We start from the raw sequence: 24,048 nt of genomic DNA on the forward strand, positions 1-24,048 counted from the left end.
TTCCTGTCTTTATAGATACCAGCTATGAGTCTACTTGGCCTTTTGACTGTGCATTGGTCCTCAGTCTTTCAGTCTAATTATTTGTTTATGCCGAACAGTGTCTATTACTGTCATCTCAATACAGGTCTAATCTGCCATTAATCCCCATTTAACACGATTCAGATATTATTGTTACATCTTTTGGTTATATTTTTGAGATGCACATATTTGAGTCATTACATTAGAATTTGTTAAGTTGACATTTTTGAATTTTAAGATTTTTTTTAAAAATTACCTTTCTATTCCTAAAGGAATATGTGTGTATGTGCATGCACATAGAAGTCAGAGTGTTATTTGTGTGTGCGTGTGTGTGTGTGCGCGCGCGTGTGCACATGGAGGTCAGAGGTCACCCTGTAGGAGTCGGCTGTCTCCTTCTGGATAGGTTCTAGGGATTGAACTCAAGTGACTGGCTTTGTGGCAAGCAACCTTACCCACTGAGTCATCTCCCTGGAGCAAACGTTTTTGGTTTTGTTGTTGTCTTTAAATGAAAATGAGAAGAATCTGCAGCCACGAAGTAGACGTTCACTAATATGGAAGGCCGGAACTTGGGGGAGGGTGCCGGAAGGTTCAGGAGGAAGCAAGTGTTGTTCTCAGTAAGTTCCACACAGCTTTAGCTATGGCACACATCCATAGCCGAGAGTCTGGGGAGCAGTGAAATGGGGCACAGTATTAGCCTATACTTGCCCTTGTGCCTGCTTCTCCGAGTGAGCGCTGACTGGCAGCATGGCGGAGTCCCTCAGACTGTGAGCTTAGCATCTGGTACCCAAAAGAGGAAACCATAGTGTTTTTAAATATTTTATTTATTTTTTGAGAAATTCTGGGAAATGACCACAAAAGTGCAGTACATCAAAAAACTAGGAGTTTCTAACAAGCTCAAAATCTCAAATTCTAAAACTCCTTGTTTGAAACGAACTTCAGGTAAGGTAGATAAAGACAACATCGATGTGCAGGGCAATGCGGAATCAGCTTGCTCTCACCACGACGCCTTCAGGATAAGGTAGTTACGATTTGCTTTAGTAAAGTTTTTCTTTTCCTGTTAACAAGAGCAACAAGAACAACAACACAGTACCAAGAGACACCGTAAAACAAAGGACCCACTGAGGAAGTCACTTTCGGATGTCAGAGCCCGCCACCTCCCGGCCTCCTTGCCTCGCTGCGCCCAGTGGCAGGTGCAGTACGGGCTGGGCTGGCCCTGCAGCCATCTCATCGCCGGCTGGGCCTTGGGTCACACTTGTCCCGGGAGGCCCGCTTCCTTGGAGGAGAGCAGCCCACTGAGCCCCGGGCTGAGTGAAGGCTGCGCTTGTAGGAGTGGCTTCTGTGTTTCTTCCCACTTGTTTCCTTCTGGTCTTGACTTTTGCCAGGCTCCTTACTGCCCTCTTTTTGTTCGTGGTCTTGCTCTTTATGGGAGGGCAATGTGTTCTTAATTGTGTTAATAAGGAATCTTTTATTCGTACCAGCGAGAGGACACTTCATCCTGTGGATGTGAAGAGGGAAGAAGACATCATAAATGCAAGAGTTAAATTCCCTCCCTGTCTGGCCCACGAGCCAGATCAGTACAAAAGAATTCAGGCCCCACAGAACCAGTTCCTGAGTTTGTCTGGCTTTCCTTGCCATACAGTGCTGGAGCAGGAGGACTGCCATGATTTTGAGACCAGCGTGGGGTACCAGGTCAATTCAAGTACCAGGTCAGCCAAGGCCCTGGAAAGGTGGCGCAATGGCCCTGTGCCTGAACGTTACAGTGCTACCTCATCAGACTCTACAGTCCCCACAGCAGTCACACCACAGCCCGGCAATGGTGGATTTAGGGAAAACTCACCACAGTCTAAGTGTCTAGCTACCAGCAAGCAGGGAAGCAACTGCAGGCAGAAGTGTGTCAGTGCACTTACAGCTAAGGTTCCTTCCAGCAAATGAGCAGAGGCACATACAGTGAGGGGTGACTGGCCACTCAGGGACACAGGACAGTCACGGCATGGACAATGTTGGAGCAAAGAAGCACTGACTGACTCAGGTGAGTACAGCATGACAGACAGGCCCTGGCGAGTGCTGATTCCCAGTTATCTTTAGAGCAGACAAGAGGGTGCTTGGTCATAGAGCAAGAGGCACGAAATGCAGCTCGCTGCCCCTGTGCTGCAGACAAAGCCACCACACCAGCAATGGCACCCCATCTTCTGCTCCACATACACCCTTTGCAATACAGAGGCTACAAGTATGGAGACTACGAGTCTAGAATGAATGGAAGGTCTGGGGCAGGGGCAGGCCCTCCATGCAGTGAGGTGACATTTATCCCGAAGCCATGGTTGACCACAACTCATGTCGTTGTTTAATACCGCCACAGCTACTATAATCACCCGTGGTAGTTAGTGCATTACAATCTGGCAATCAAATGCCTCAGCGTGTGGCCATCTGAGAAATGACACTCCTTCATTATTTACATACTCCCAAGGTTTACCACGTCCCCAACACTGTCCCGAAAAGGAATGTGAAACACTGGATGAATATATGCCTGTGTCAAATGCATATGTAAAAGCATTTACTATACTTAAAACCTTATGTATGCGGGACATTATACTAGGCCTGTGCAACAAAGATAAGCCAGGCTCTCAGTGGGCGATGTCTGCTATGAGGGGACAGAAGCAGGTGGGCATACAAAGGGTTGCTGTGCGGACTGAAAGCCCCAGGGCTGCAGCACATGGACCACTGGTACAGACTGTGACTGCACAGCAGTCCACTCAGGACTCCAATTTACCTTCAGTACGGACAGGAGAGGGAGGTGGCCAGCAGGACCAGGAAGCACTCACTATGCTGCAGAGTGCTATCAGGCAAAAAGAGAAGAGCTTGGCACAGGGGCCGACGATGCTTCAGTCCCTCGGCTGGAGGTGGGGTGGGGTCTCAGCAAACTTCTCTGGCCCCATAATTTTAAAGCACAAGAGAGAGACTGGATTTCTGTGGTTCTGAAATATGGCAAAGGGCTTATCTATGACAAATGTACAATCCTCCCAGCCTCCCCGCTCAACTGAGATCACCTCCTGTTTGTCTATCCACCAGAGCGTAAAAAAGCCAAAGGCCAAAAAAACAAGTCTCTTTAACTCTTTCTTGTGCCTGGCTGCAGGAACTACCCACTGGCAAGCAGCAAGTCCGCATGGAGCAGAAAACCGCCCGTCTCCAGGACTGGAGAAGCGATCTCCTTTCTGATACTCGACCCGCTGGGGATGTCGCTGTGTGTGGGTGGGAGGCTCTGAGAGTGAAAAGCTGGTGGCAGAGAGTAGCCGAGATGAGGTAGGCCTCTCCTCTCTGCCTGCAGACAACCTGACCCCCTCCGGAATGCACCCAACACCTACTGTAAACCAACCAGTCAAGAACCCACAAGCTGCTGCTCCACGGACCCTCGACTGTTGCTTCTTTCCCTCAGGCATCACAGCAGAGAGAGAAGTGGGCTGCAGGGAATGTGGGCAGAGCAAAGATGGTTTGCAGACAAGGAAGCCAGGCAAGCTCAATGTATGTTTATAAATTCCTTTATGCCCACTGACGTAGGCCATCTGGGCCAAGAGTTCACTTCCAAGGCCCCTAACAAAAGCCTCAGAAGTGCGTTTGCTGAAACATTCCCAAGGCAGTGCCCAGCACCAAATGATCCCTTTCTTTAGAAAATAAAAATGGTCCCACTCATACTTCCTCTAGTTCAGCAGCCTGTCGGCCTCTTGCTCTATGGTCTATGATCTTTCTTATAGACCACCCTAAATTTCACAATCCCACTCACATTCTAGTTTAAAAACTTAAAACCACTACTTATAAATAAACCTTTCTATGCACTTAGGAAAACAAACCATGGTTTATGTGTGAGCAACTAGCTCTCTGTTCCTTTAAGGGCTATGCACAGAGATCATTCTCCAGGCAAGGCGGGGCCTGCATGGCTGCCCAGGCTACTGAGTGCAGGTGTGGTGTCTGCCCCTGGACTTAGTGCCAGGCCACTTTAGAATCTGCCTAGCGAGTAGTTACAATTCTTTTCAATGAACTAGGATTGGTGTTTTTTTCAAACACGTGTGCACTTTTAGAATCACTTGGGTGTGTGTTTAGAGTACCAAAGCCCAGCTCCCACTCCAAAATCACAACAGTGGGAAATAACATCAGTGGCTCTTTCCTGAATGGCAGAAGCTGAACTCTGACGGAGTCCCAATGTGTAGATAAAGTTGGAAACACACCAAGTGAATTTGGCTTGGCAGGTAAAATGCTTGTTATTTAAGACTGACAACGTCACTGGGAAGCTGCAGACAAACCTTTTGTCCCAACATGTGGGAGGCAGAGGCAGGCGGATCTCTTGTGAGTTCAAGGCCAGTCTGGTCTACAGAGTGAGTTTCAAGACAGCCAGGGCTACACAGAGAAACCCTGTCTTGAAAGTCAAAACAAACAAAAGACTGACACCTGGATCCCGAACTCAGGTAAAGGCAGAAGCAGAGAACCAACTGACCAGAGCTGACCTCTGACCTCACGTGTGGCCTGTGCCCACACAGTAACAAAAATAAAACAGTGAGACTGTTACCATGAGGGAAAAAACCCCTGAATTTCCTTACTGTCTTCAAATATCTCTAGATATCTGAAGTTTGCTTCACATACTTTAAAAACATTTATTCTGTTTTTAATTATGTGCAGGCGCATCTGTGCGTGTGAGGGAGTACAGAGCTCGTAGAAGCCGGAATAGGGGTCAGATTCCTTGGAGCTGGAGTCAATCTTGGCTCCTTGGCAAGAGCAGTACACACTCTCAGCCACCAAGGCATTCCCTCACTCCCTCAGGTCTGAAAATAAAGTGTGTGTATGTGTGTGTGTGTGTGTGTGTGCGCGCGCGCGTCTGTCTGTCTGTCTGGAGAGTTCAAATGTGTGTCCATGCATACAGAGGCCAGAGGACCACCTTAGTTGTCATTTTTCAGACAAGGCCTCTCACTGGCCTGCCCTTCGATAGTTAGGCTAAGCTGGCTGGCCAGCAAAGTCCCATTACTACCTCCCCAGCCCTAGGATCACAAGCCCCCTCTGTCAAACCCAGTATGTTTTGCATGGGTTCTGGGACTCGAACCCAGGTCATCATGCTTGCAAGGCAAGTGCCTGTGCCCCTGAGCCGGCCCCCAGCTCTTACACGTCTTTTCCCTGTTATTTTACTTTTAAAGTTTTAAAGATTTCTCTATCTTCCTGTGTATGAGCGCTCTGTCTGCATGCATGTCTGTGTACCATGTGTGTGCCTGGTGCCTGAGAGGCCAGAGGTGGGCGTCAGATCCCTGATCTGGGGCAGGGATGACTGTGGGTGAGCTGCCATGCAGTGCTGGGAGCTGAACCCAGGTCCTGTGAAGAGTGGCAAGTGCTCTTAACTGCTGAGCCATCTCTCCTGCCCCTCACAGTTACATTAGATAAGGACCCTAACCGAACATCTTACTTGATGTGCCTCAAGTCCATCATTCACAGGAGCCTTCTTTTCTCCTTGTAATTCACTTGTTAAAGCACTGCATTTCATGATCTGTAAAAATCCACACCTTGGATGCTAGGACTGCAACCTTCGATGTCATTTAAAATGCCCATCTGCCCTCTGGAGTAGTTCTAATTAGAGACTGACCAGACCCTGGCTCAGTGCCTTAACCACAATGTCTTCTCCCCACTCCCCTCTCTCTGTGTGTGTGTGTGTGTGTGTGTGTGTGTGTGTGTTGTCATTGCTGCATCTTTTTGTGAAGACTCTCCAAGTGAGGAGGCTGTGTCTGTCTGTGGCTCTGAAGGACTAGGGTTGAGTGAGGCCGCACACAGGCTTTATTCCTAGCGCCATAAACAACAATCACTAACATGTTGGGTTTGTCACTAACCAACATTCAGCAGGAAGTGTCTTTTCCCCAACCTGACACAGCTAGAGCCATCTCAAAGGGAACTGCAGTTGAGAAATACCTCCATAGGACCAGCCTGTGGGCAAGTCTGTAGGATATTTTCTCAACTGACTGGTGATATGGGAGGGCCCAGCTCACCGTGGGCGGGGCCACCCAGCAGACTCAGCAGCCACTGATGGTCTTTACACAGCCACAGTCAAAGACTGGAGCGAATAAATGTTTCTATTGCCTTGGGAAATCAAACAGAACTTTGTATGTGCTAGGCAAAGGCAAGTGCTTTAGCACCGAGCTATGTCCCCAGTCTCCCTCTTTTAATGCAGGTTTTACTATGGCATAATTTGCATAAAATGTACATAAGTTTATCTCTTTTGAAAAGATTTATTTCATAGGCATGAGTGTTTGCTTGCATCAGAGTATATCCACCATGTACAGGCCTCCAGAGACCAGCAGAGGGTGCCAGCCCCCCCACTCCCCAACTGGCATTTCAGGTGGTTGTGAGCCACCATGTGGGTGCTGCAAACCCAGTTTTGGAAAAAAAAGCCAGGACTCCTAACCACTGATTCATCTCTCTAGTTCCCAGGTTTACTAAAACGACTGGTTTTCTGGGCTTTGACCAATACAAGAATCAGATTCTATTACAGTCAAGATACAGAACATTCTCAGAGTCCTTCTCTAACCCCTAGGTTCCAGCTGATGTCTCTTATGTCCCAATGCCAAATAAGTGGAACCGTACACTGTCGCGTTTGTATCGGATTCTCATAAAGCCACTGGGATTCATCCAGGCAGTTTACCACAGCCATCCTGTTTGGAGTTTTATAAACAAAGCTGCAACGAACACCACTGTGCGAGGCTCTCCTTAGATTTCAATTTCTAACTCGCTCTGGTAATCTGCTTGAAGATCCTGTGTGGTAAGTGTATATTTACGAGAAACTGCCACGTGCTTTCAAAGTATTTATATGACTTTACATTTCTGGTTGTTCCACGGCTTTACTCAGTCAGCCAATCTTTTCACATTTTCACGCATTCCCAGCAGAAGTGGTTGTACTGTTAGTAAGCATTTTCTAGTCTAGTCTGAGTATCTGTTTACTCGCTAGTCCTTTAGTTACATTAGTAAACTCTTTTTTTTTTTGTTCTTTTTTTCGGAGCTGGGGACCGATAGTAAACTCTTCTTAAGCCAGATTGTTTGCCTTACACAGTTCGGGGCTAAGGATATGACTTAAGTGCTTGCTTAGAACTGCACGAGCCCTGGGCTCAGCCTCCAGTCCCGTAGAAAACCAAACCAAACCAAACCACTGAACATGGTTCTCTGTTTCATCACACCCTGTCACACAATTGCTGGGCTAACGCTTCTGAGGGAGGAGATGCTGGGAGTTCCGTCTGGCACTCCGCACTCAGCTTGTTTGCTGTCTTGAAGACATCTTTTAATGTCCCCAGGGTCCACCTGGGAGTTGCTATTTTGCTCAGCTGGTCTGGAATTTACCGTCCTCCCTGCTTCAGTCTCTTATGTGCCGAGCTTACAGATCTGAGCCAGCACCGTGCCTGGTGCAGCTCTTTCATGAACGTGATTGTGTCAGTTATTTGGCAGTGCTGAGATGTATTTGAACCTCTCCGTGCACATTATGTGATCAGTGATCTGGGTCTGGCACTCTTCAGAGGGACCACTAGGGTTTGCAGTGTGGTATTTCTCACAACCTGTCTTAGTTGGGTTTCTATTGCAGACCGTGAGCAAACGTAAGTTGGAGAGAAAAGGGTTTATTTGGCTTACACTCCCATCACTGGAAGAAGTCAGGTCAGAAACTCACACAGGGCAGGAACATGGAGGCAGGAGCTGATGCAGAGGCCATGGAGGGGTGCTGCTCCCTGGCTTGCTCCCCATGGCTTGCTTGGCTTGCTTTCTTATCGGACCCAGGGCTGGGCCCTCCCCCATCGATCACTAACTAAGAAAATGCCTTGCAGGCCTGCCTACATTCCAATTTTATAGAGGCATTTTCCTAGTTGAGGCGCCCTCCTCCAGGACAATGCTAGTGTATGTCAGGCTGGCATACAACCAGCCAGCCTTAAGGGTTTCAGTATGTTTTAGGTGACTCAATCATAATTTCTTTCTTTCTTTTTTTTTAAATCATATTATTCTATCTTTGACTTCAGATTGGTTCCAGAGACTTTCCAACCTGCTGTTAAGTCTTTGACAGAGAAAGAAAGTTTCTTTCTTTCTGGCATGACAAGCTTTTCCAGATCTTACTGAGTTTTGTTCCTGTGGAGTAAGAGTTTGGCTTGACCTAAAGGGAGGGCTCATCTTTGCTCTCGGCCTCTGGAAAGTAATCTACATCATACGTGACAGAAATGTCTTTGTTGAGGGTGGAGCTGGCCACACCTTCCAGTCCTAGAGGAGGGCTGGCTACACAAGAGAGATCAACTATGTTGATGTAAGGTGAGAGCTTTAGGTCATGTGATATGGGTCAACCCGGAAACTTAAAAAAAAAAAATCAACCATGTAATCAAATCAGTCAACCATGTAAACAATCAGTCAACCATGTAATGAATCAGTCAACCACACCTACACAATGGAGCCACAGTAAACTTTGCACATGAAGATTCGTGGGCCCTTCCTGGGCTGGCATCAGCCCTCTGTTGTCTGGGAGGCAGCGTGTTCTGACTCCTTAGGGGAGAGGGGGAGAGAACCTTCCCTGGTCTCCTGCTCTCATCCTGCCTTATTTTAGTCTGTATCCCTTTCCTGTAATGACCTATAACCATGAGTGTAACAGATTCTAGCAACATTGAAAGTTCTAGCAAACCATTAAGGCCTGAAGGCATTCTGGGAATCTTGGTATGAGAAATGAAGGCTATCTTGCCGGAGTAAGGTCTCTAACCCTGCAGTCTGGCTTATTCTGAGGACTGCTTCAGGTGTGCAAGCAATGGCCCCTCAAAGGACCTGCCTCCCAGCGAGAAAGTACTTTGCCTTAGGCTGGTCCCAGGCCTTACTGCTGAAGGCTAGGCAGTCAGTATTTCTGACAGGCTTTTCTGTGTCTTACAACTTAAAAGAAAAGGTGTTATCTGGAAAAAGGAAGTGCAGCCCGGCTACCATGGACATTCCCAGTTCAAATTTAGGATGACAGATGAGGATTTTCCTTCTGACTTTGTTGTCTTATACTGGACATCCTGGTGCGCAGTGTGGACTGTCCTACTCTGTAAGATCAGCCCGGGAACATGGCAGTACCGTCCCTTCCTCCGACAGACTCAGAAGCCATGGCAGCCGTGGGTTTAATCTCAGCACTATCGTCAGCACCACAATGAGGGAGACAAGGGCTTCACTTTTTGCTTTCTTTCTTTTTCTTTTTTGGTGTCCTAGAAATAGAGTCAGATTTTAGATTACTTGAAATACGTCCTTTCTGTATGCCCCTGGGCCAAGAGACCCCAGGCGATAGTTTATTTGGGTCTATCTGCTTTATTTTGCTTGATTTTTAGAAGTTTGAAACTTTTTCTTCATTTGATTTAATTTAGCTTTATAATTTAAGAAAACTGTGTGCACGGTTTAGAATCCAAATGTACAAACCAAGGATGGGAATGGAGCTCAGTTGACAGAGTGCTTGCCTGGCCAGGGTCAGAGCCAGTAATGTTAGCACCTGGGGGGCAGAGGCAGGAGGATCAGAATTTTAAGGTCAAAGCGGTAGAGAGAAAGCTCAGGGGTTAAGAGCGAACACTGCTCTTGGAAAAGAGACCATGACTGACTCACAGCACCCACACCAGGCAGGCAGCTTACAGCAGGCTGTGCCTGCAGCTCCAGGGGATGCAATGCCCTTTTTGCTTGGAGGGCACCGGTGCAGGCACGCACACAAGCACACAAGCACACAAGCACACAAGCACACACACACACACACAAACACACACACACAAAATTAAAAAAATTTAGTCATTCTTGGCTGTGCAGGGAGCTTGACGGCAACCTAAGATACTAGAGACCCCATCTCACAAATAGAATGAAGGGCTGGAGAGGGTTCAGTGGTTAAGAGCACCGACTGCTTCCACAGAGAACTAGAGTTCTATCCCCAGCTCCCACACAACCACCTGTAACTCCAGTGCACAGACATACAAGTAGGCAAAACAGCCACACATGTAAAATACAATAAGAAAAACAGGTGTATTTAAAAGTAAGTATGATAAATAAAAAAAAAAAAACAAAAAAAACAAAAAAACAAAAAAAATAAAAGTAAGTATGAAGTGGAGGGGAGTACCATGAAATGCTGCCTCCTGGACATGACATGGCTGTCACACTCATGACCAGGAGGCAGCTATGCAGCTTGTCACCCTCAGGGGAGCAAGCCAGTCAAACCCTAACGTAGATGGGGGAGGTGACCTCTGGGCACCATGCCTTAGTGACCAGCTCCTGGAAGCGGACAGCTGCTGGGAGGAGAGAGGCGTTCTCTTCTGAGGGTGTTAGGTTGCCATGCTCTGGTGGACGGCCCCACACCTACACACATATGGAGGGGGTGCAGTGGGTGGGATACAATGGGGAGCTGGAGGGGGAAAATTGGAGGCAGATTGATCATATTTCACTGTATACATGTATGGAAACCTCAAAAAGAAAAAAAATTCTATAAAGGAGAGAAAAGAAACAAAACTTAAAACAAGCTACACTGGAACCGCAAGTGCCCGCTCTTCCTCACTGTCAGTCACCCTTGTGGTCCTCCTGGGTCCCACTGGGGAACGGCTGGTTGTAGAGAAAGCTCCAGTCTAGCTACTGACTTAGTACCTGCTGGGACTACGAGCAGGCTGGATGGACCAGTCGGGTTGTAGGTTAAATTCTCCTCTGCTCAGAGTATTAGGCTACGTTTATTTTGTGTGTATGTAGAGGGCAGAGGACATGAGCGTTCGTGGGATTGAAGTCAGGTCGTCAGGCAGCCTTCACCCACTGACCCATCTCACCTACTCTTTTATTGTCAAGTTTGAGCAAACTCTAGCTTGTATAGAAACTCCACGGTAAATGTCGGATCTACGGGCTAAACCGATGATTGCAGCTATAACTGCTATTGGGGCAGACATATCTCAAATCTTGTGAACCAAATAAGTGATAACCTCCATCCCACACTGTGTACACATACCCCTGCCTGCTGTGCTTTGCCGGGGCTCCTCAAAACTCAGTGCACCACAACATTCCTACCTCACAGCAGCCTCTGGGTGATTTTCACAGCTCCCAAGGTTTGATAACCTCTATTCACATTCTGTCATCTCCAGCCAACAATTATGGCTGCATCACTCCCGTGGTGACCCTCCTGTAGAGTGTTCATTAAGCTTTAAGGAGCTTACTCAGGAACTTACCAGCCCATCGGCCCCATTGTCTCTGCCCGGGTTTTCCCACGCTTTGCCTCCTTTAACAATTCTTCTATGGCTTTCCTGTTGGGAAAAGACAAGATTTCTGAGAAGCAGACACACACAGACTTCTGGACATCACTACTGCATGACTAGAACCTTGGTTAGACAATTGTCTTTAAATGGCTAGGGCCTCACATGCTAGGCAAGCACTCTACCACAGAACTGTGTCCCATCTCTGAAAAAGAAGTGTCCTCTAGGCCCTCTGCACACGTGCAACAGATGTGCAGCTTGGTTTTCCTGTGGGTTCCCTAACAGCAGGAGCAGGGACTGTCTCCGACTTTGTTGCCAGCCTTTGGATCCCTTTCACATAACTTGGCTGCCTTGTCTGGCCTCAATAGGAAAAGATGTACCTAATCCTCCTGCAACTTGATAGGCGGAAGGTTGATATCCACTGGAGGCCTCCCATTCTCTGAGGAGAAAGGGAGAGGGTGATGGGGGATGGGTAGGGAGAGGGAAGGAAGGAGGGAGAGGGAACAATGGTTGGGATATAAACTAACTGAATAAATTAATTTAAAAAAGAAAAAGAAGTGTTTTATGGGGGTGTCTTACAAACTGGAAATTGCAATATAAATTATTAAGTTATATTTCTTTTTTTTTTTTTCCGGAGCTGGGGACCGAACCCAGGGCCTTGCGCTTCCTAGGTAAGCGCTCTACCACTGAGCTAAATCCCCAGCCCCATATTTCTTTAATATAAGAATTCTGTTTCATCTTAATCTGAAAAATAACCAAAAGACACGAGTTTCCAGATGTTTGTGTGTGCGCATTTAAATGTTCACAGTAGTACAGAAATGGCAGTGCTGAGGCCACAGCTCAGACCAGAGCGCCTGTCGCCTGCCTAAGATGCATGAGGTACAGGGTTAGGTTGGACCCCAGCACTCTCGTTCTCCCCCCCTCCCCCCCCTCCCCCCACAGTCTAACCAAGTGTGGTGGGAGACTGCTGTGTCTCAGAAAACCCAAAACAAAAAAGTACACACGCCTGGGATGCCAGTTAAACGAACAATGGTAAGTGTTTCTGCCCGTCATTGGTGAGGGGATCTTCTCCTCTCTACTCCTGGCCAGGCATGATGGGCACACCTTCAGTCTCAGGACTCAGAAGACAGAAACCAATGGATCTGTAAGTTCAAGGCTAGCCTGGTCTACAAAGGGAGTTCTACATTAACCATTTTAAAACCAATCCCAGACACAGTGCTGCACTCATTAGCCACGTCTGCTATGACGGTGACTCAGCTTTCTGCAGAGCGGCTGTATGCCTCTCAGAGTCACCTAGCACCAAAGTCAACAGAATTAGCTCGAGATAACTGGGTCTGTGTGTCTCTTTCAAAATGAATCTTTATTTGCATGTGTGTACACCAGCATGCATGGGAAGACCGGAGGTAACTTGTATGAATTACTTCTCTCCTTCACATGAGTTCCGGGGATCCCACTCAGATCAAGGTCGGTAGCCTTTCTCACCAGCCCCTCCCCCAATCTGAGTTAAAATGATGTCCATCCGGGCAGTAGGGAGTATCTAAGGCAACTAAACAAAGGAGAGAATGAAAGGTAAATACATAATAAAGAACGAAGGAAAAGGAATGTACAAGGACTAAAGTCAGAGCAGTTATACCTCAAAACAGCGGCTCAGAACTGAGTCAGGCGACCTGCAGACACCAGAGCTGAGGGACACAAGGAAACGGTGCCTTCCCAAGTCCTTAAGAAGTCACCTTTGATCAACTAACTATAAGGTACTGGATATGTCACATGGTGGATGGAAAAACAGGTTCCGATTAGGGACGTGTTCTAACAAGCAGGGCTTGGTGACAAAACAGGCTTCTCAGGGAACTGGCAGGTCCTGCACCATCCACTGCTGCCCTCTGACAGGCTCTGGACATCACTGTTCCTCAAGTCCATGACTCTGTCAAGCACGTGTGAGAACCTTCTGGGCAGAATGCAAGAGAAGCTGACTAGAGCAACCCGACCTCCTTCCCACAGGGCAGGGTAGGACTTGGAGAAGAAAGCAATCAGTCGGCTAGATCTCCCGAAAGGGCTGGAAGCCCAGAGAAAATTCTGACTGGAAAGTGTGAGGGAAGCCGGGTGTGGTGGCTCACACCTGGAATCCCCACGGCAGAGTCTCAGACAGGAGGATCCTCAGCATTGCAAGGGCTACAGAGAGGTCCTGTCTCAAATAAACAAAGAGCCAGGAGTAGATGACTGGAATTCCACAGGACACCTGCAAAGGCCGCCCACAGCTTCTAAGGAGCCAGCAGGGACGAGTAGTTTAGTGACAAGGTCTTGTGGATCTGTAAACAAGACACAGTCCCAGTTCTTCATGATTTACTAAGACATGAAGAAATTCAGGATATTTGAACGTAATTAAAAAAAAAGACCATTCAACTATGTGGGGCACCTGCCAGCATCCAAGGAAGAAAGTATACACTGCAGAGGCTTGGAAAACTCAACTGGAACACTGGGGTGGTTTGCAAAGCGAAAAGAATTATTCATAGATACAAGATGGGTATCTGGGTATGGTGACCTGTGCCTGAGGCTCCAGCATTCAGAGGAAGGTCCAGTCCAGGGAGTGTGAGGCCAGCCTAGGATACACAATGACACTCTGTCTAAAGCCATGAGAAAGGATGGGTGGGGTTCAGGGAATGAGCTTTGAGCTGACCGTGGTTGTGCACACCTGTAACCTCAGAAGGTGAGGGGAGGACCAGGAGTTGAAGGTCAACCTCAGCTATAAGGACGTATATAAGATCCCAACTCATAACCGTGCAAAATGACAGCAGGAAGAGGCATGGAACAGGTTGTACTAAATGAAGCCATTGGTTGGTAAATACCACAGCCTCCAAGATGAGCCAGGCCTCTCCCCACAAAGGCTGTTGTCACAGTTACACTGCAAAGGAAGACCCATGTACAGACCCATGTAAAGCTCAGTGTGTGGTGCACTCATGAAAAGGTTGAGAGGATCAGGAGCTCACTTTGTAGCCCTAGATGGCCTGAACTTGTTATGGAGAGCAGGCTAGCCTCAGACTCCTGAGCTCTGCCTGCCTCTTGGAGTTGGGATAACAGGCATGTATGCCAGTATGTCAGGGTTAGGTTTTTAAAATACTTATGCCATGGATTTGAAAGGAATGCTACTGAAATCCTTTAATTTCATGTCCATGCAGACCACAGAGAAAGAAAAGTACTGCTTAACTGACGACAGAAAAGCCAACCAGATGGAGGGCTGCTTTTTTTAGTGATGGTGATCATCTTAGCTGCCTCACGAGGCTGTTAAATAGCAGAAATTTAATTTGGCTCAAACTGTTCTGGGGCTATAAGCCAAACTAAACTCTGGCTAAGTTGCTTTTGGTCATAGTGGTTTGTCACAGCAACAGCAAAGAAAAAAGGGTTACATTGGAAAGTATCTTATCCCAATGTTCACTACAGCATTTCTCACAGTAGCATAGTTATGAAATCAACCTGTGCTGCTCAGTACAAAAGGGACAAACCTGTGTGCACTGGAATTCTTCTCAGCCTTAAGAAGACAACAATGGGGGTTGGGGATTTAGCTCAGTGGTAGAGCGCTTGCCTAGCTATCGCAAGGCCCTGGGTTTGGTCCCCAGCTCCGAAAAAAAAAGAAAAGAAAAGGAAAAAAAAAAAAAAAGAAGACAATGGAAATACTGTGACCTGTGACAACGCAGACAGACACTGACTAGGAAATGGGAAGGACACTAAAGTGCTTACTTAGCCTGGAAGCTAAAACAGGTTAAGTTGAGAAACGGCAGCAGAGTGGTGCTAACCAGGTCTGTTGGAGGGAAGGAAGGAGGGGAGTCTGGGGGATGACACCCAGAGGACGAGGTCAAGTAAGCTACAGGGCAGCGTGGCGACTGTAACAGCTGGCACAGAATCCTTGAAGATCTCAAGAGTTCTCACCACAGAAAGGAAAAAGCAGGTGAAGTGCGATGTGTAAGCTAAGTAGCTTGACTACACCACTCCATAGCCCTCGACGGACTTTAAAGCAGTGCTTCTCACCCTTCCTAATGCTGTGTCCCTTTAATACAGTTCCCCATGTTGTGGTGACTCCAACCGTACGATTATTTTCATTGCTACTTCCTAACTGTAATTTTGCTACCGTTAGGAACCATACTGTGAGTATCTGTATCTTGATGGTCTTAGGTGACCCCTGTGAAAGGGTTATTTGACCCCAAAGGGGTTGCACCCTCAGGTTGAGAATCACTGCTTTAAAGCATGGCATAGGAAATAAATGTCCTCAGTAAGCTGCTACTTTACATTGGTTTAATTAAATCAGGATATGGTATTTGCAGCAGAACAGTAGACAACAGATGACAGGGAAGAGGAAGCCAACAGAGAGCAAAGCAGCAGAGCAGATCCTGCAGGACAACATGGGCCAGCGGTGAGGAACGGCCATGTCTGAGCTCCTGTCAGAGCAGGGTGGCCACGAAGCAGTGGAAACACAAGTGACTGTAGGAATTACAGTCATGGCTTCAGATGCAGAATGAGGCCAAGTACAGGTCTTCCTTCCATGATGGAGGGTTTGGGTCCTCTGGGGCTGTCCAAAAGACTCAGCAAAGATGCATAGCTAGAAAACACCCTTTCCCTAGGGAGGGAGAGACCCAGCGGCGAGAACTAGCTCCCACTTTGCTTTGGCTTCTCTGTACACAAGCAGGAGCCTCATTCATCCATGCAGACACTCCTCAGACACCATTTCCTGGAGAAGCTGACTGAAATGGATCCAGGCTAACTGGACAGTGCGGAAGCCTAACGCAGCTCCGATACCCTGGCTGACTACAACACTGTATCTGCTGTGACAGCTGTCCTGCTGCTCTTAGAGCCACGGAAAGTGGCACAGATGGTGACAGCATGTGGTAAAGCACAGCTGGTCAGGGATGATGAAGCATCCCTAGAAAAGGAGAAGGAAGGGACTTGGGTCCCATTGTCCCTCCACAGCGTGAGGGGTACCACACCCCAATTTGCACTAAGTTCCATCTCCTAAAGGCTTCTCCGCCTCTCAAAGCACCATCTAAATGCAAACCTTAGTGTATACTAAGTCATGTGTACCTCCAAAACCATGAACTACAATGACGAGAGAAGGAAGGCTGACACTACTGGGAAACCCAGTCCTCTCCTCACCTCTTCTCTTGTCCTTTTTTCTGAGATAGGGTCTTGTTATGTGGGTCTGGCTACTCTGGAACTCACTAGGTAGACAAGGATGGCCTTGAATTTATGAAGATCCATCTGCCTCTGCCTCCCGAGCACTGGGAACAAAGGCGCGTGATACTACGTGGGGCCAGAAATGTTTTCTTTATACAAACTTCTTCTCATTCAAGGATGCGGGTCAAAACATGGTTGTGGTGTTTCCTATGTTATGAGCTACATCAAGTACTGGGCCCCATTGATAGGGACACTACAGTGGATCTGTGAGGCTGGCTACCCACTTTGTTCCAGGCAATTTCCTTTGGATACTGACATAATATACATGATTTGGGATGGGATACAAAATAGTGACCACGGTACCTATATACCTATACACAGTACCATATACCTATGCCTAACCCTTACAGCTCCTCTGTGCCGACTCATAGAGAAGGAAGCAAAAGAAACTCAGGAGGCTGCAAACACACTAAAGTCACAATAACAAACAGGTAATGGTGCTTGGGATATAGCCAGGCCGGCTGACTTTAGGACCCAGGATCTTGACCCTTTCATCACAGCTCTACCGCAAGTGTGGACAGCCTCTAGAGCTTAGTCTACAGAGGGAGCCACGTGAAGGGGTGCGTGAGTGCGTGCGTGCGTGCATGCGTGCGTGTCTGTGTGTGACCTGACACCTGTATTCGCAGTCACTGCAGTTACTCGTGTGTAGGCGACTGCTGAGAGGGGATTATTACCACAGAGTGACTTCGATGTCTTCGGTTAACAGTTTGTGTGGGCGATTCTTTACTACCTCAGCTCTAAAAGGAAGCACTGTTCCGTTTATAGGCCACCTGCTTGGCCATATGTACGCTGACCTCATTTTCAAAGCAGAAGCATTCTTACAAGTATTTACTCCTAAATCACCATACAGAAAGTCATTCGTGTTTACTTCGTTTTATAAGATCTGACTAAACATGCCATGTGTGTCTGTGTGTGTATATGTATGTATGTGTATACATGTGTGTGTATACTGTGTGTGTATGTATGTGTGTGTATGTATGTGTATATATATTTTATATATATAATATCTCTTATTGAAAATAACTGAGGCGGTAGTATGGGACTGCTTAGGAAACAGTAAATTCAAAATGGAAAAGTCCATTGATTATATAACCCATCTGATAGGCCAACTGTTAAAATGAAATATATATATACATATTTATATTGATATATATATTGAAATATATATACATATATATTTCTCCCATTGAAATATTAATTGGGAGAAATATATCTAAATAGAGAAATAAGGTCAAAATAACAATTAAGCCTTTTTACTCATTGAAAGTATTTGCTTACATTTCACAAAAAAGACAGACAAAATTGTGCAGACCACAAAAAAAAGTGTGTGTGGAACGGAGCTAATATCTAGCGCTCCTGCCCTCAAAAGCTAACAGCTAATGTGGCAGCTGTCTGAGCTGAGCAGAGGATAGGAAATGAGAATGACTGAAAGGCAGACTCTTATCAGGCAGCCACTCAGTTTCAACGGGAGAAAAGTATACCACAATGAAGAGTCTCTCTGAGTTCGCTACCACGGCTCCCTTAAACTCAGGCAGAAGTTTGGCATATTCCTTTGCTAAACATAACAGACACAAGAAAAGCCCTCTCATGGAAAGCTGGGTCTGTAAATCACTCTCCTAAAAGAGCTTGGTTCTCCACTGAGGCCTGCAGACTGCCCTAAACCTGCTGCAGGCAGAGCTCTTGGCTCTCGCCTTGAGGATGGCAGTCAGCAGAAGGTCTGGTCAGCTCGTCGGAGCTGTTTTCCTCAGCATGTCAAGGCTGTGGTACAGGCTGGAAAACAAGCTGTCCTCCCCACAGATCTCAGCCACAATTCATCAGATGATTATAAATTATACCCAGAGCTAAAAGCCCAGGAATGGAAAACAAGGAAGATAAGAGAAAGTTCCAGAACCACAGGCTCCTTAAGTGTTTTCATGTCTTAACGCATGTAGAAACTAGTCCTTTGAGTCTGCTGTTTTTAAGATAAATAGTATACCTATCATTAACTGAACTGAGTGATTTTTAACTCAGATATAAAACGTCTGTACATCTAACATTTAAAAGTTGGGGCTGGAGAGACAGACGGTTCAGCAGTTAGGAGCACTGGCTACTTTTCAGAGGACCTGGGTTTGGTTACCAGCTCACACCCACCTGTGACTACAGTGACCGGGGATCTAACTCCCTCTCATGGGCTCCACAGGAACCAGCACACGTGATACACTCACACATCTGCTGGCAAACACTCACAACACAATAACAAACTGATCTTTAAAAACAAGTCTAGCGATAAATACACCATGAGAAGAGGAAGAAGAGCCGGTAGGTATGCTATAGAGATCTGAGTGACAGACAGAGCTGGTGAAGAGCCTCAGGAACTGGGCACGTAGGCCACACCAGAGCCTGGGAGCTCTGATCTGTCACTTGGATTGACAAGGTCACCGGACAGGTCTATCTTCCACCCTTCAGGTGTCAAACAGTGCTTTGAGGGATTGTTAATCTCCTCTACAAAAGCAGCAGCAGTCAACAGAGCAGAGCATATATATGAATGTTTTCACACCAAGAACTAAGCCCAAACATGTACTCTGCAAATAATTTACTGAACGAGTCAGCGAATTCTTGACTCCTTAAGCGCTGCTGTGTCAAGTTTCCAGTTGTATTCAGGTATTAACTCATGTAGAATGAACTTAAGTAGGGCAAGGAGGCTCCAAATCCCCTTTCACAATTAACACACACACCAGGGCTTAGAGAGAGAACTCTGTTTCTATATAGTAGGTTAATAGAATCCAAAAGCTACACACAAGTGCACGTGCGCGCACACACACACACACGCGCGCACACACACACACCCCACACACAGCCTAACTTGGAGCCCAGTGGCCCTCTAAAGATGATGGTCAAAGAACTGAATTTAAGTGGCTCACTGTACAAGTGGCCGGAGCTATATGACTAGAAAGTAAAGGGATATAAACATTTACCTTCAAAGCTGAGGGTTGCTGCGGGGCTCAGATTCAAACATGCTCTGTATACTTAGTTCAATGGCAGGGCTAGTATGGTGGCTCACACCTTTAGCCCCAAGTCTGAGGCCAGCCTGGTTGACATAATGAGTTCTAGGCCTATCAGGGCTACTCAGTAAGACCCTTTCTTTTAATAAAAATATAAACAACAGACAGGATTCAGAGATAAATAGAAGGAAGGAACCGGCTCAGGGGGAGAAGCCCAAGACAGAAGAGTCCGTTAGAGATTCCATTAGCCCTCATGGCTCTACCCATCACACACCAGCTGCTAACCAGAAGAAACCACCAGGGCCAGGCACTCAGTGTTTTGGGCATCAGAGGCCAGCGAAACGACAACCAAAACCCACCACACACTAAGGTGGCGCTGTTTTTAAAGGTTTAAAACGCTTCAGCACGATCTTCCCCTGGCCCTTCATCAATGCCACGCTTTAAATAGCTGTACATCCTGGAGCCATCTCCTCTACTACTGAAACACAAACCGCCCTTGAGACAGAAAAGCAGCTGCAGTGGGACAGGATGGAGCCGTGCTAGCCGAGAGTCTAGGGTGGAATTAAAACCAGAACAGGTGCACAGTGGGGACCACGGGGTTCTTCTATGTGAAAGACCACATTGGATGTTCCAGCAGTGCAACGTGGCTCCCCTGACCACACACCCTTGTACAGACTGACCAGGGAAGCTCCTTTTCACTGCAGGTGCTGGGACCCGCTCACCCTGTTACACTTCACCTGGGATACGACTCACGGGAACCAGGCCATGTGTCACCTGTCTGTGTTCGTCCCTACATACACTGTGTTTCAACAAGGCCCCAAATCTAAGTATTTACAGCTCTCTACTAATATCATTTAGAATGAGAAAGCCCCAAATGAATTAAACTGCTTGGTAAAGCCCCATTAAATATACTATTATACATTTTTATAACTGCAAGATGAAAGTTACTCACATGTCACCATCAGAAGTCAGTTAGCTTAGGTGTCATACGAGGCCAAGGAGATTATGGTTTAGAGAGGATAACTTGTCCAAGACTAAATAATTATCTGACTGGGGGAGGGGAGCTATTTAATCCCAAATTACCAACAGTATTCCTGACCCTACCAAGCAAGAATGGGCTGCCAGGCCCTCTGGGGAGAAGACTCAAAAGGCTAAGGTAACTTATGACAGTTCAGCACATTGTCATCACCCCCGAGGACAGCACAAGGCCCCACATTAATGCTGCCTCAGTGTTGTCTCACTCCCACTACGGGGGACACTCTGAAACACACAAGCTGCACAGCAAAACTTGTTATCTGAAAAAGCCCATACTGAGTAGAACTAGTCAGTAACTGGCCTTAACACGCGTCTCGGCTCTCCGAGGTGAGGGCTCACACAGCTTCCATTAGTTTTAACTGAGAATATACCGAAAGTACCTAAAAGAGGAGACAGAATCTATAACACTGATTAGACAATGAGTCTCAGTTGGGCTGCTTGACAGCTTCTGTGGCATTGACAACTACAGAACTATGGAGTCTGTTAAGTGGAGACATTCCTCGCAGCCTTGAGAGCTTCTATGGGGATTAAATATAATTATACATATAGTAATGCAACAATAGGGCCCTGAATATAAAAAAGGTGCTATTTTAAGATTTTAAAAACAACCATTTTGTAGGTATGATTTCAATAGAGTATTGATGGCTGTACATTTGTTAAGAAAAGTACACACATATTTTCTAATACCTATCGCATACACAGTATTACAGCATGTCACTTCATGGGCTCCCGGAAGAACCCTTGACCTGGCTGTTCCCCCTTCCTCAGTGATGAGTAACTAAGGCTTTCGGGTAGTGGTGCTGATATGTCCTGGGTTAACAGTAAGGGGCAAAGCTCTGACCTTGTGTCTGCACAACTTTCTTATTTTTACTCATCCACGAAGATAATTCCCGTATTTTTGAGGCTGTTCAAGAGGTGTTTTGGAAAAATGTAAGTGAAAAAGTTAAAATGAATTCATTTAAAGATGATGATTTTCACAAACCAAGTCTTACTGTTAAAGCCTACGTGTGTCCTGAAGCCATCTCTAAGCCACTGACCTCTGCATGGCTAAGACTTGCTAGCCCGAACGACTTAAGTTTAACTTGTACAGGCCTCGGTTTTCTTTCCTCTAGGTGGGAAGCCATCAACTCTGAAAGGAGGGTTCCGCTGGTTCCCGCTGAGTCAGTCTCACTCTGCAGTCAGAACTACGTGGTGGTAGGCCATCTGCTTTCTGCTAGAAAGAAGCCGAGGTGGCTCTCTCAAGTCTTGGCTTGCCGGGAAGCACACAGCTCACACAAGGCCGACCCACTGGAACAAGCCAACGGAAGGGAACCTTCTGCCTTGCTTGCCTCAAGGCTGGGCAGCAGACAGGGACACACCCATAGGCTGGCAATCCTAAAGACAAGCCGTTTTCAATCAAGGTTTCTAATCATAAGCCTCTAAAGCCCCCATTTTCACCATCCATTTACGGACAAAGTATAATCTTCACATGAAGACAGGAATAAAATTGTAACATCAAGCCTGAAAGCTTAGATCACAGAATTGATACAGAACATAAATCCAACCCCCTTCCTCTGACAAAGAAAATGATGGCTGCGCTCCACGCCTCATCTTCGGAATGCAGCACTAAGTGAAACATGTCTCCAAGTCCACAGATTAATCACTCTTGAAGAAAAATCCTGCTAAGTATTCTTAGCTCCAAGATCTATGCTTAAGAATGCAGACCAGAGCAAGCAGGCAAACCAGGATCTGAAAGTCTTTAAATGAGGAATCTCAGCGATGCCTGATCCTTGAACTCTGAGTTCCAATTATAATTTATTCTGGGATCCCAGTTGGTCAGAAACCAACACTTATGCAATGCTGCTCCCAGAAGACACAGGTTATTAAATGAAAATTGCAGTGCAAGGCATGGGATACCCCCCTTCTAGTTATTGGTGAGGCAGGCAGGCCCCAGAAGTCTCTAAGACAACACAGGCTGTAACCATTGCCCTTGGCTACCCTCCATAATAACCACAGCTAAGCCTCTATTTGGCTACAGGGCTAGGAAAACAATCTCAAACCAAGCAAGAGATCTCCTTCCTGCTGCCGAGCTTTCAGTGTGGAAGGTGCTAGCTATATAAGCTGTGAGCCTAGGCTGGTTGTATCTATTGGTGCAATCGTTGTAGTCCTGTTAGAGGGTCACGCTCACTTTCTGATTGGATTTGAGGAAATTTCATGTCTGGTACTATAATCTTCATCAAAAGCCCATACCCTGGGGAGGCCCAAGAGTAGAACTTGCTATTTTTAGTTCACTAAATTTTAACATTGTCAAATTGCTTTCTAGATATTTATGTTCATATCGACATATTGGGGATGCACTCAACCTTAATCAGAAAAGCTCCTTCTTTGTAGCGGGCGGAAGTCAATGCAGAGACACATTAATTGATCAAAACGCTGAGACTGAGTGCTCAGCCCGAAATGCTGCGTCTTTGTCATCAACCACCCCGGCTCCCTGCCAGAGCCAGGGAATATCTTGAAAAAGGAGGCGGAGAGAACGTGCGAGCCAGAGGACAGGGAGGCGTGCAGAGACGCTGCTTCTGGACACAAGGCTATTCCGTTCATGCACTCACAGGGGTGTGGTTATCCATGCAAAATCAAGCCAGTCAGGATTTCAGCAGAGTTAAGAGTGGGTGCTCTCCAGGCCTCACCTTTAGTTCTTTTTTTTTTCGGAGCTGGGGACCGAACCCAGGGCCTTGCGCTTCCTAGGTAAGTGCTCTACCACTGAGCTAAATCCCCAGCCCAGGCCTCACCTTCAATGTGGAGCCACTGGCACTCAACAGCTACGAGGAAGGAGGATAATTCTCTGACGGTGTTCCAACTGGTGGGTCGCTCATGTTCCAGTGGACGGCCCCACACCCACGCATGGGCAGTACAGACTGAATAGACTTAATGGATTATCAAAAAAAAAAAAAAACCCACATGAAGTTGGGAGAACATGTTAGGGGTCATAAAGGGGGGTGGAGGGCATATACTTGATTATAATAAAGAAAACTTCTAATTAAGAAGGAAATGGACATCCACTGATTAAATGTCCATGAGGCCGCAAGGGAGGGATACAAGTGTCTGTCGTCTTGTTGTAAAGCAAGCGTGTCCAGACGGTAAGGCAAACGGCCATTACAAATGCCCCAGTGGGTTCTTGGTTTTGTCTTTCATAATGTTCAAGACTATTTAATGGATGGAATTTCTGAAATTCTAGAGTATAACGCAAGGACAAAATAACATTTGTGTAATCCTACATAGTTTGCCATCTTCTTTTATTTTATTATAATTTACTGTCTGTGAGCCTCCACCTCTGAGACCAGATCATGTGTGTATAAAGCAGAAAACGCAGTTCACAAATCAAGTGCGCCTTCATGCCAGCTCTCTTTAATGTGCGGGTACTCACTTGGGTTGACGCCCCCAAATCTAGAGACGCTGACCAATTCTCCTCTGCTCAGGCTGGACTCACCGACCTGGCCACGCCCATCAGATCTGCCTGGATCCCATTACACAGTTACTTCCCTGGCTTTCTTTGTCTAACCATGGCCGCCCTTTACCTCAGTGAACTCCTGGACAGGCCAATCTCT

The 24,048-nt window shown here is 46.7% G+C and overlaps 1 protein-coding gene across 1 annotated transcript in view; it reads right to left on the minus strand.

Moving 5' to 3' along the window:
• Positions 1 to 821: 821 nt before the first annotated feature.
• Positions 822 to 24,048, minus strand: part of Polr1d (RNA polymerase I and III subunit D) — a 33,565-nt gene continuing 10,338 nt past the window's right edge. Inside the window, exons 2-3 of the mRNA NM_001037787.1 lie at positions 11,205 to 11,279; positions 822 to 1,513 (exon numbers count right to left, since the gene is read on the minus strand). Coding sequence (NP_001032876.1) covers positions 1,243 to 1,513; positions 11,205 to 11,279 — 346 coding nt within the window. The 3' untranslated portion in view covers positions 822 to 1,242. The remainder of the gene's footprint in view (positions 1,514 to 11,204; positions 11,280 to 24,048) is intronic.

Source organism: Rattus norvegicus, chromosome 12 (genome assembly GCF_036323735.1).
Source record: "Rattus norvegicus strain BN/NHsdMcwi chromosome 12, GRCr8, whole genome shotgun sequence".
Lineage (NCBI taxonomy): Eukaryota > Metazoa > Chordata > Mammalia > Rodentia > Muridae > Rattus > Rattus norvegicus.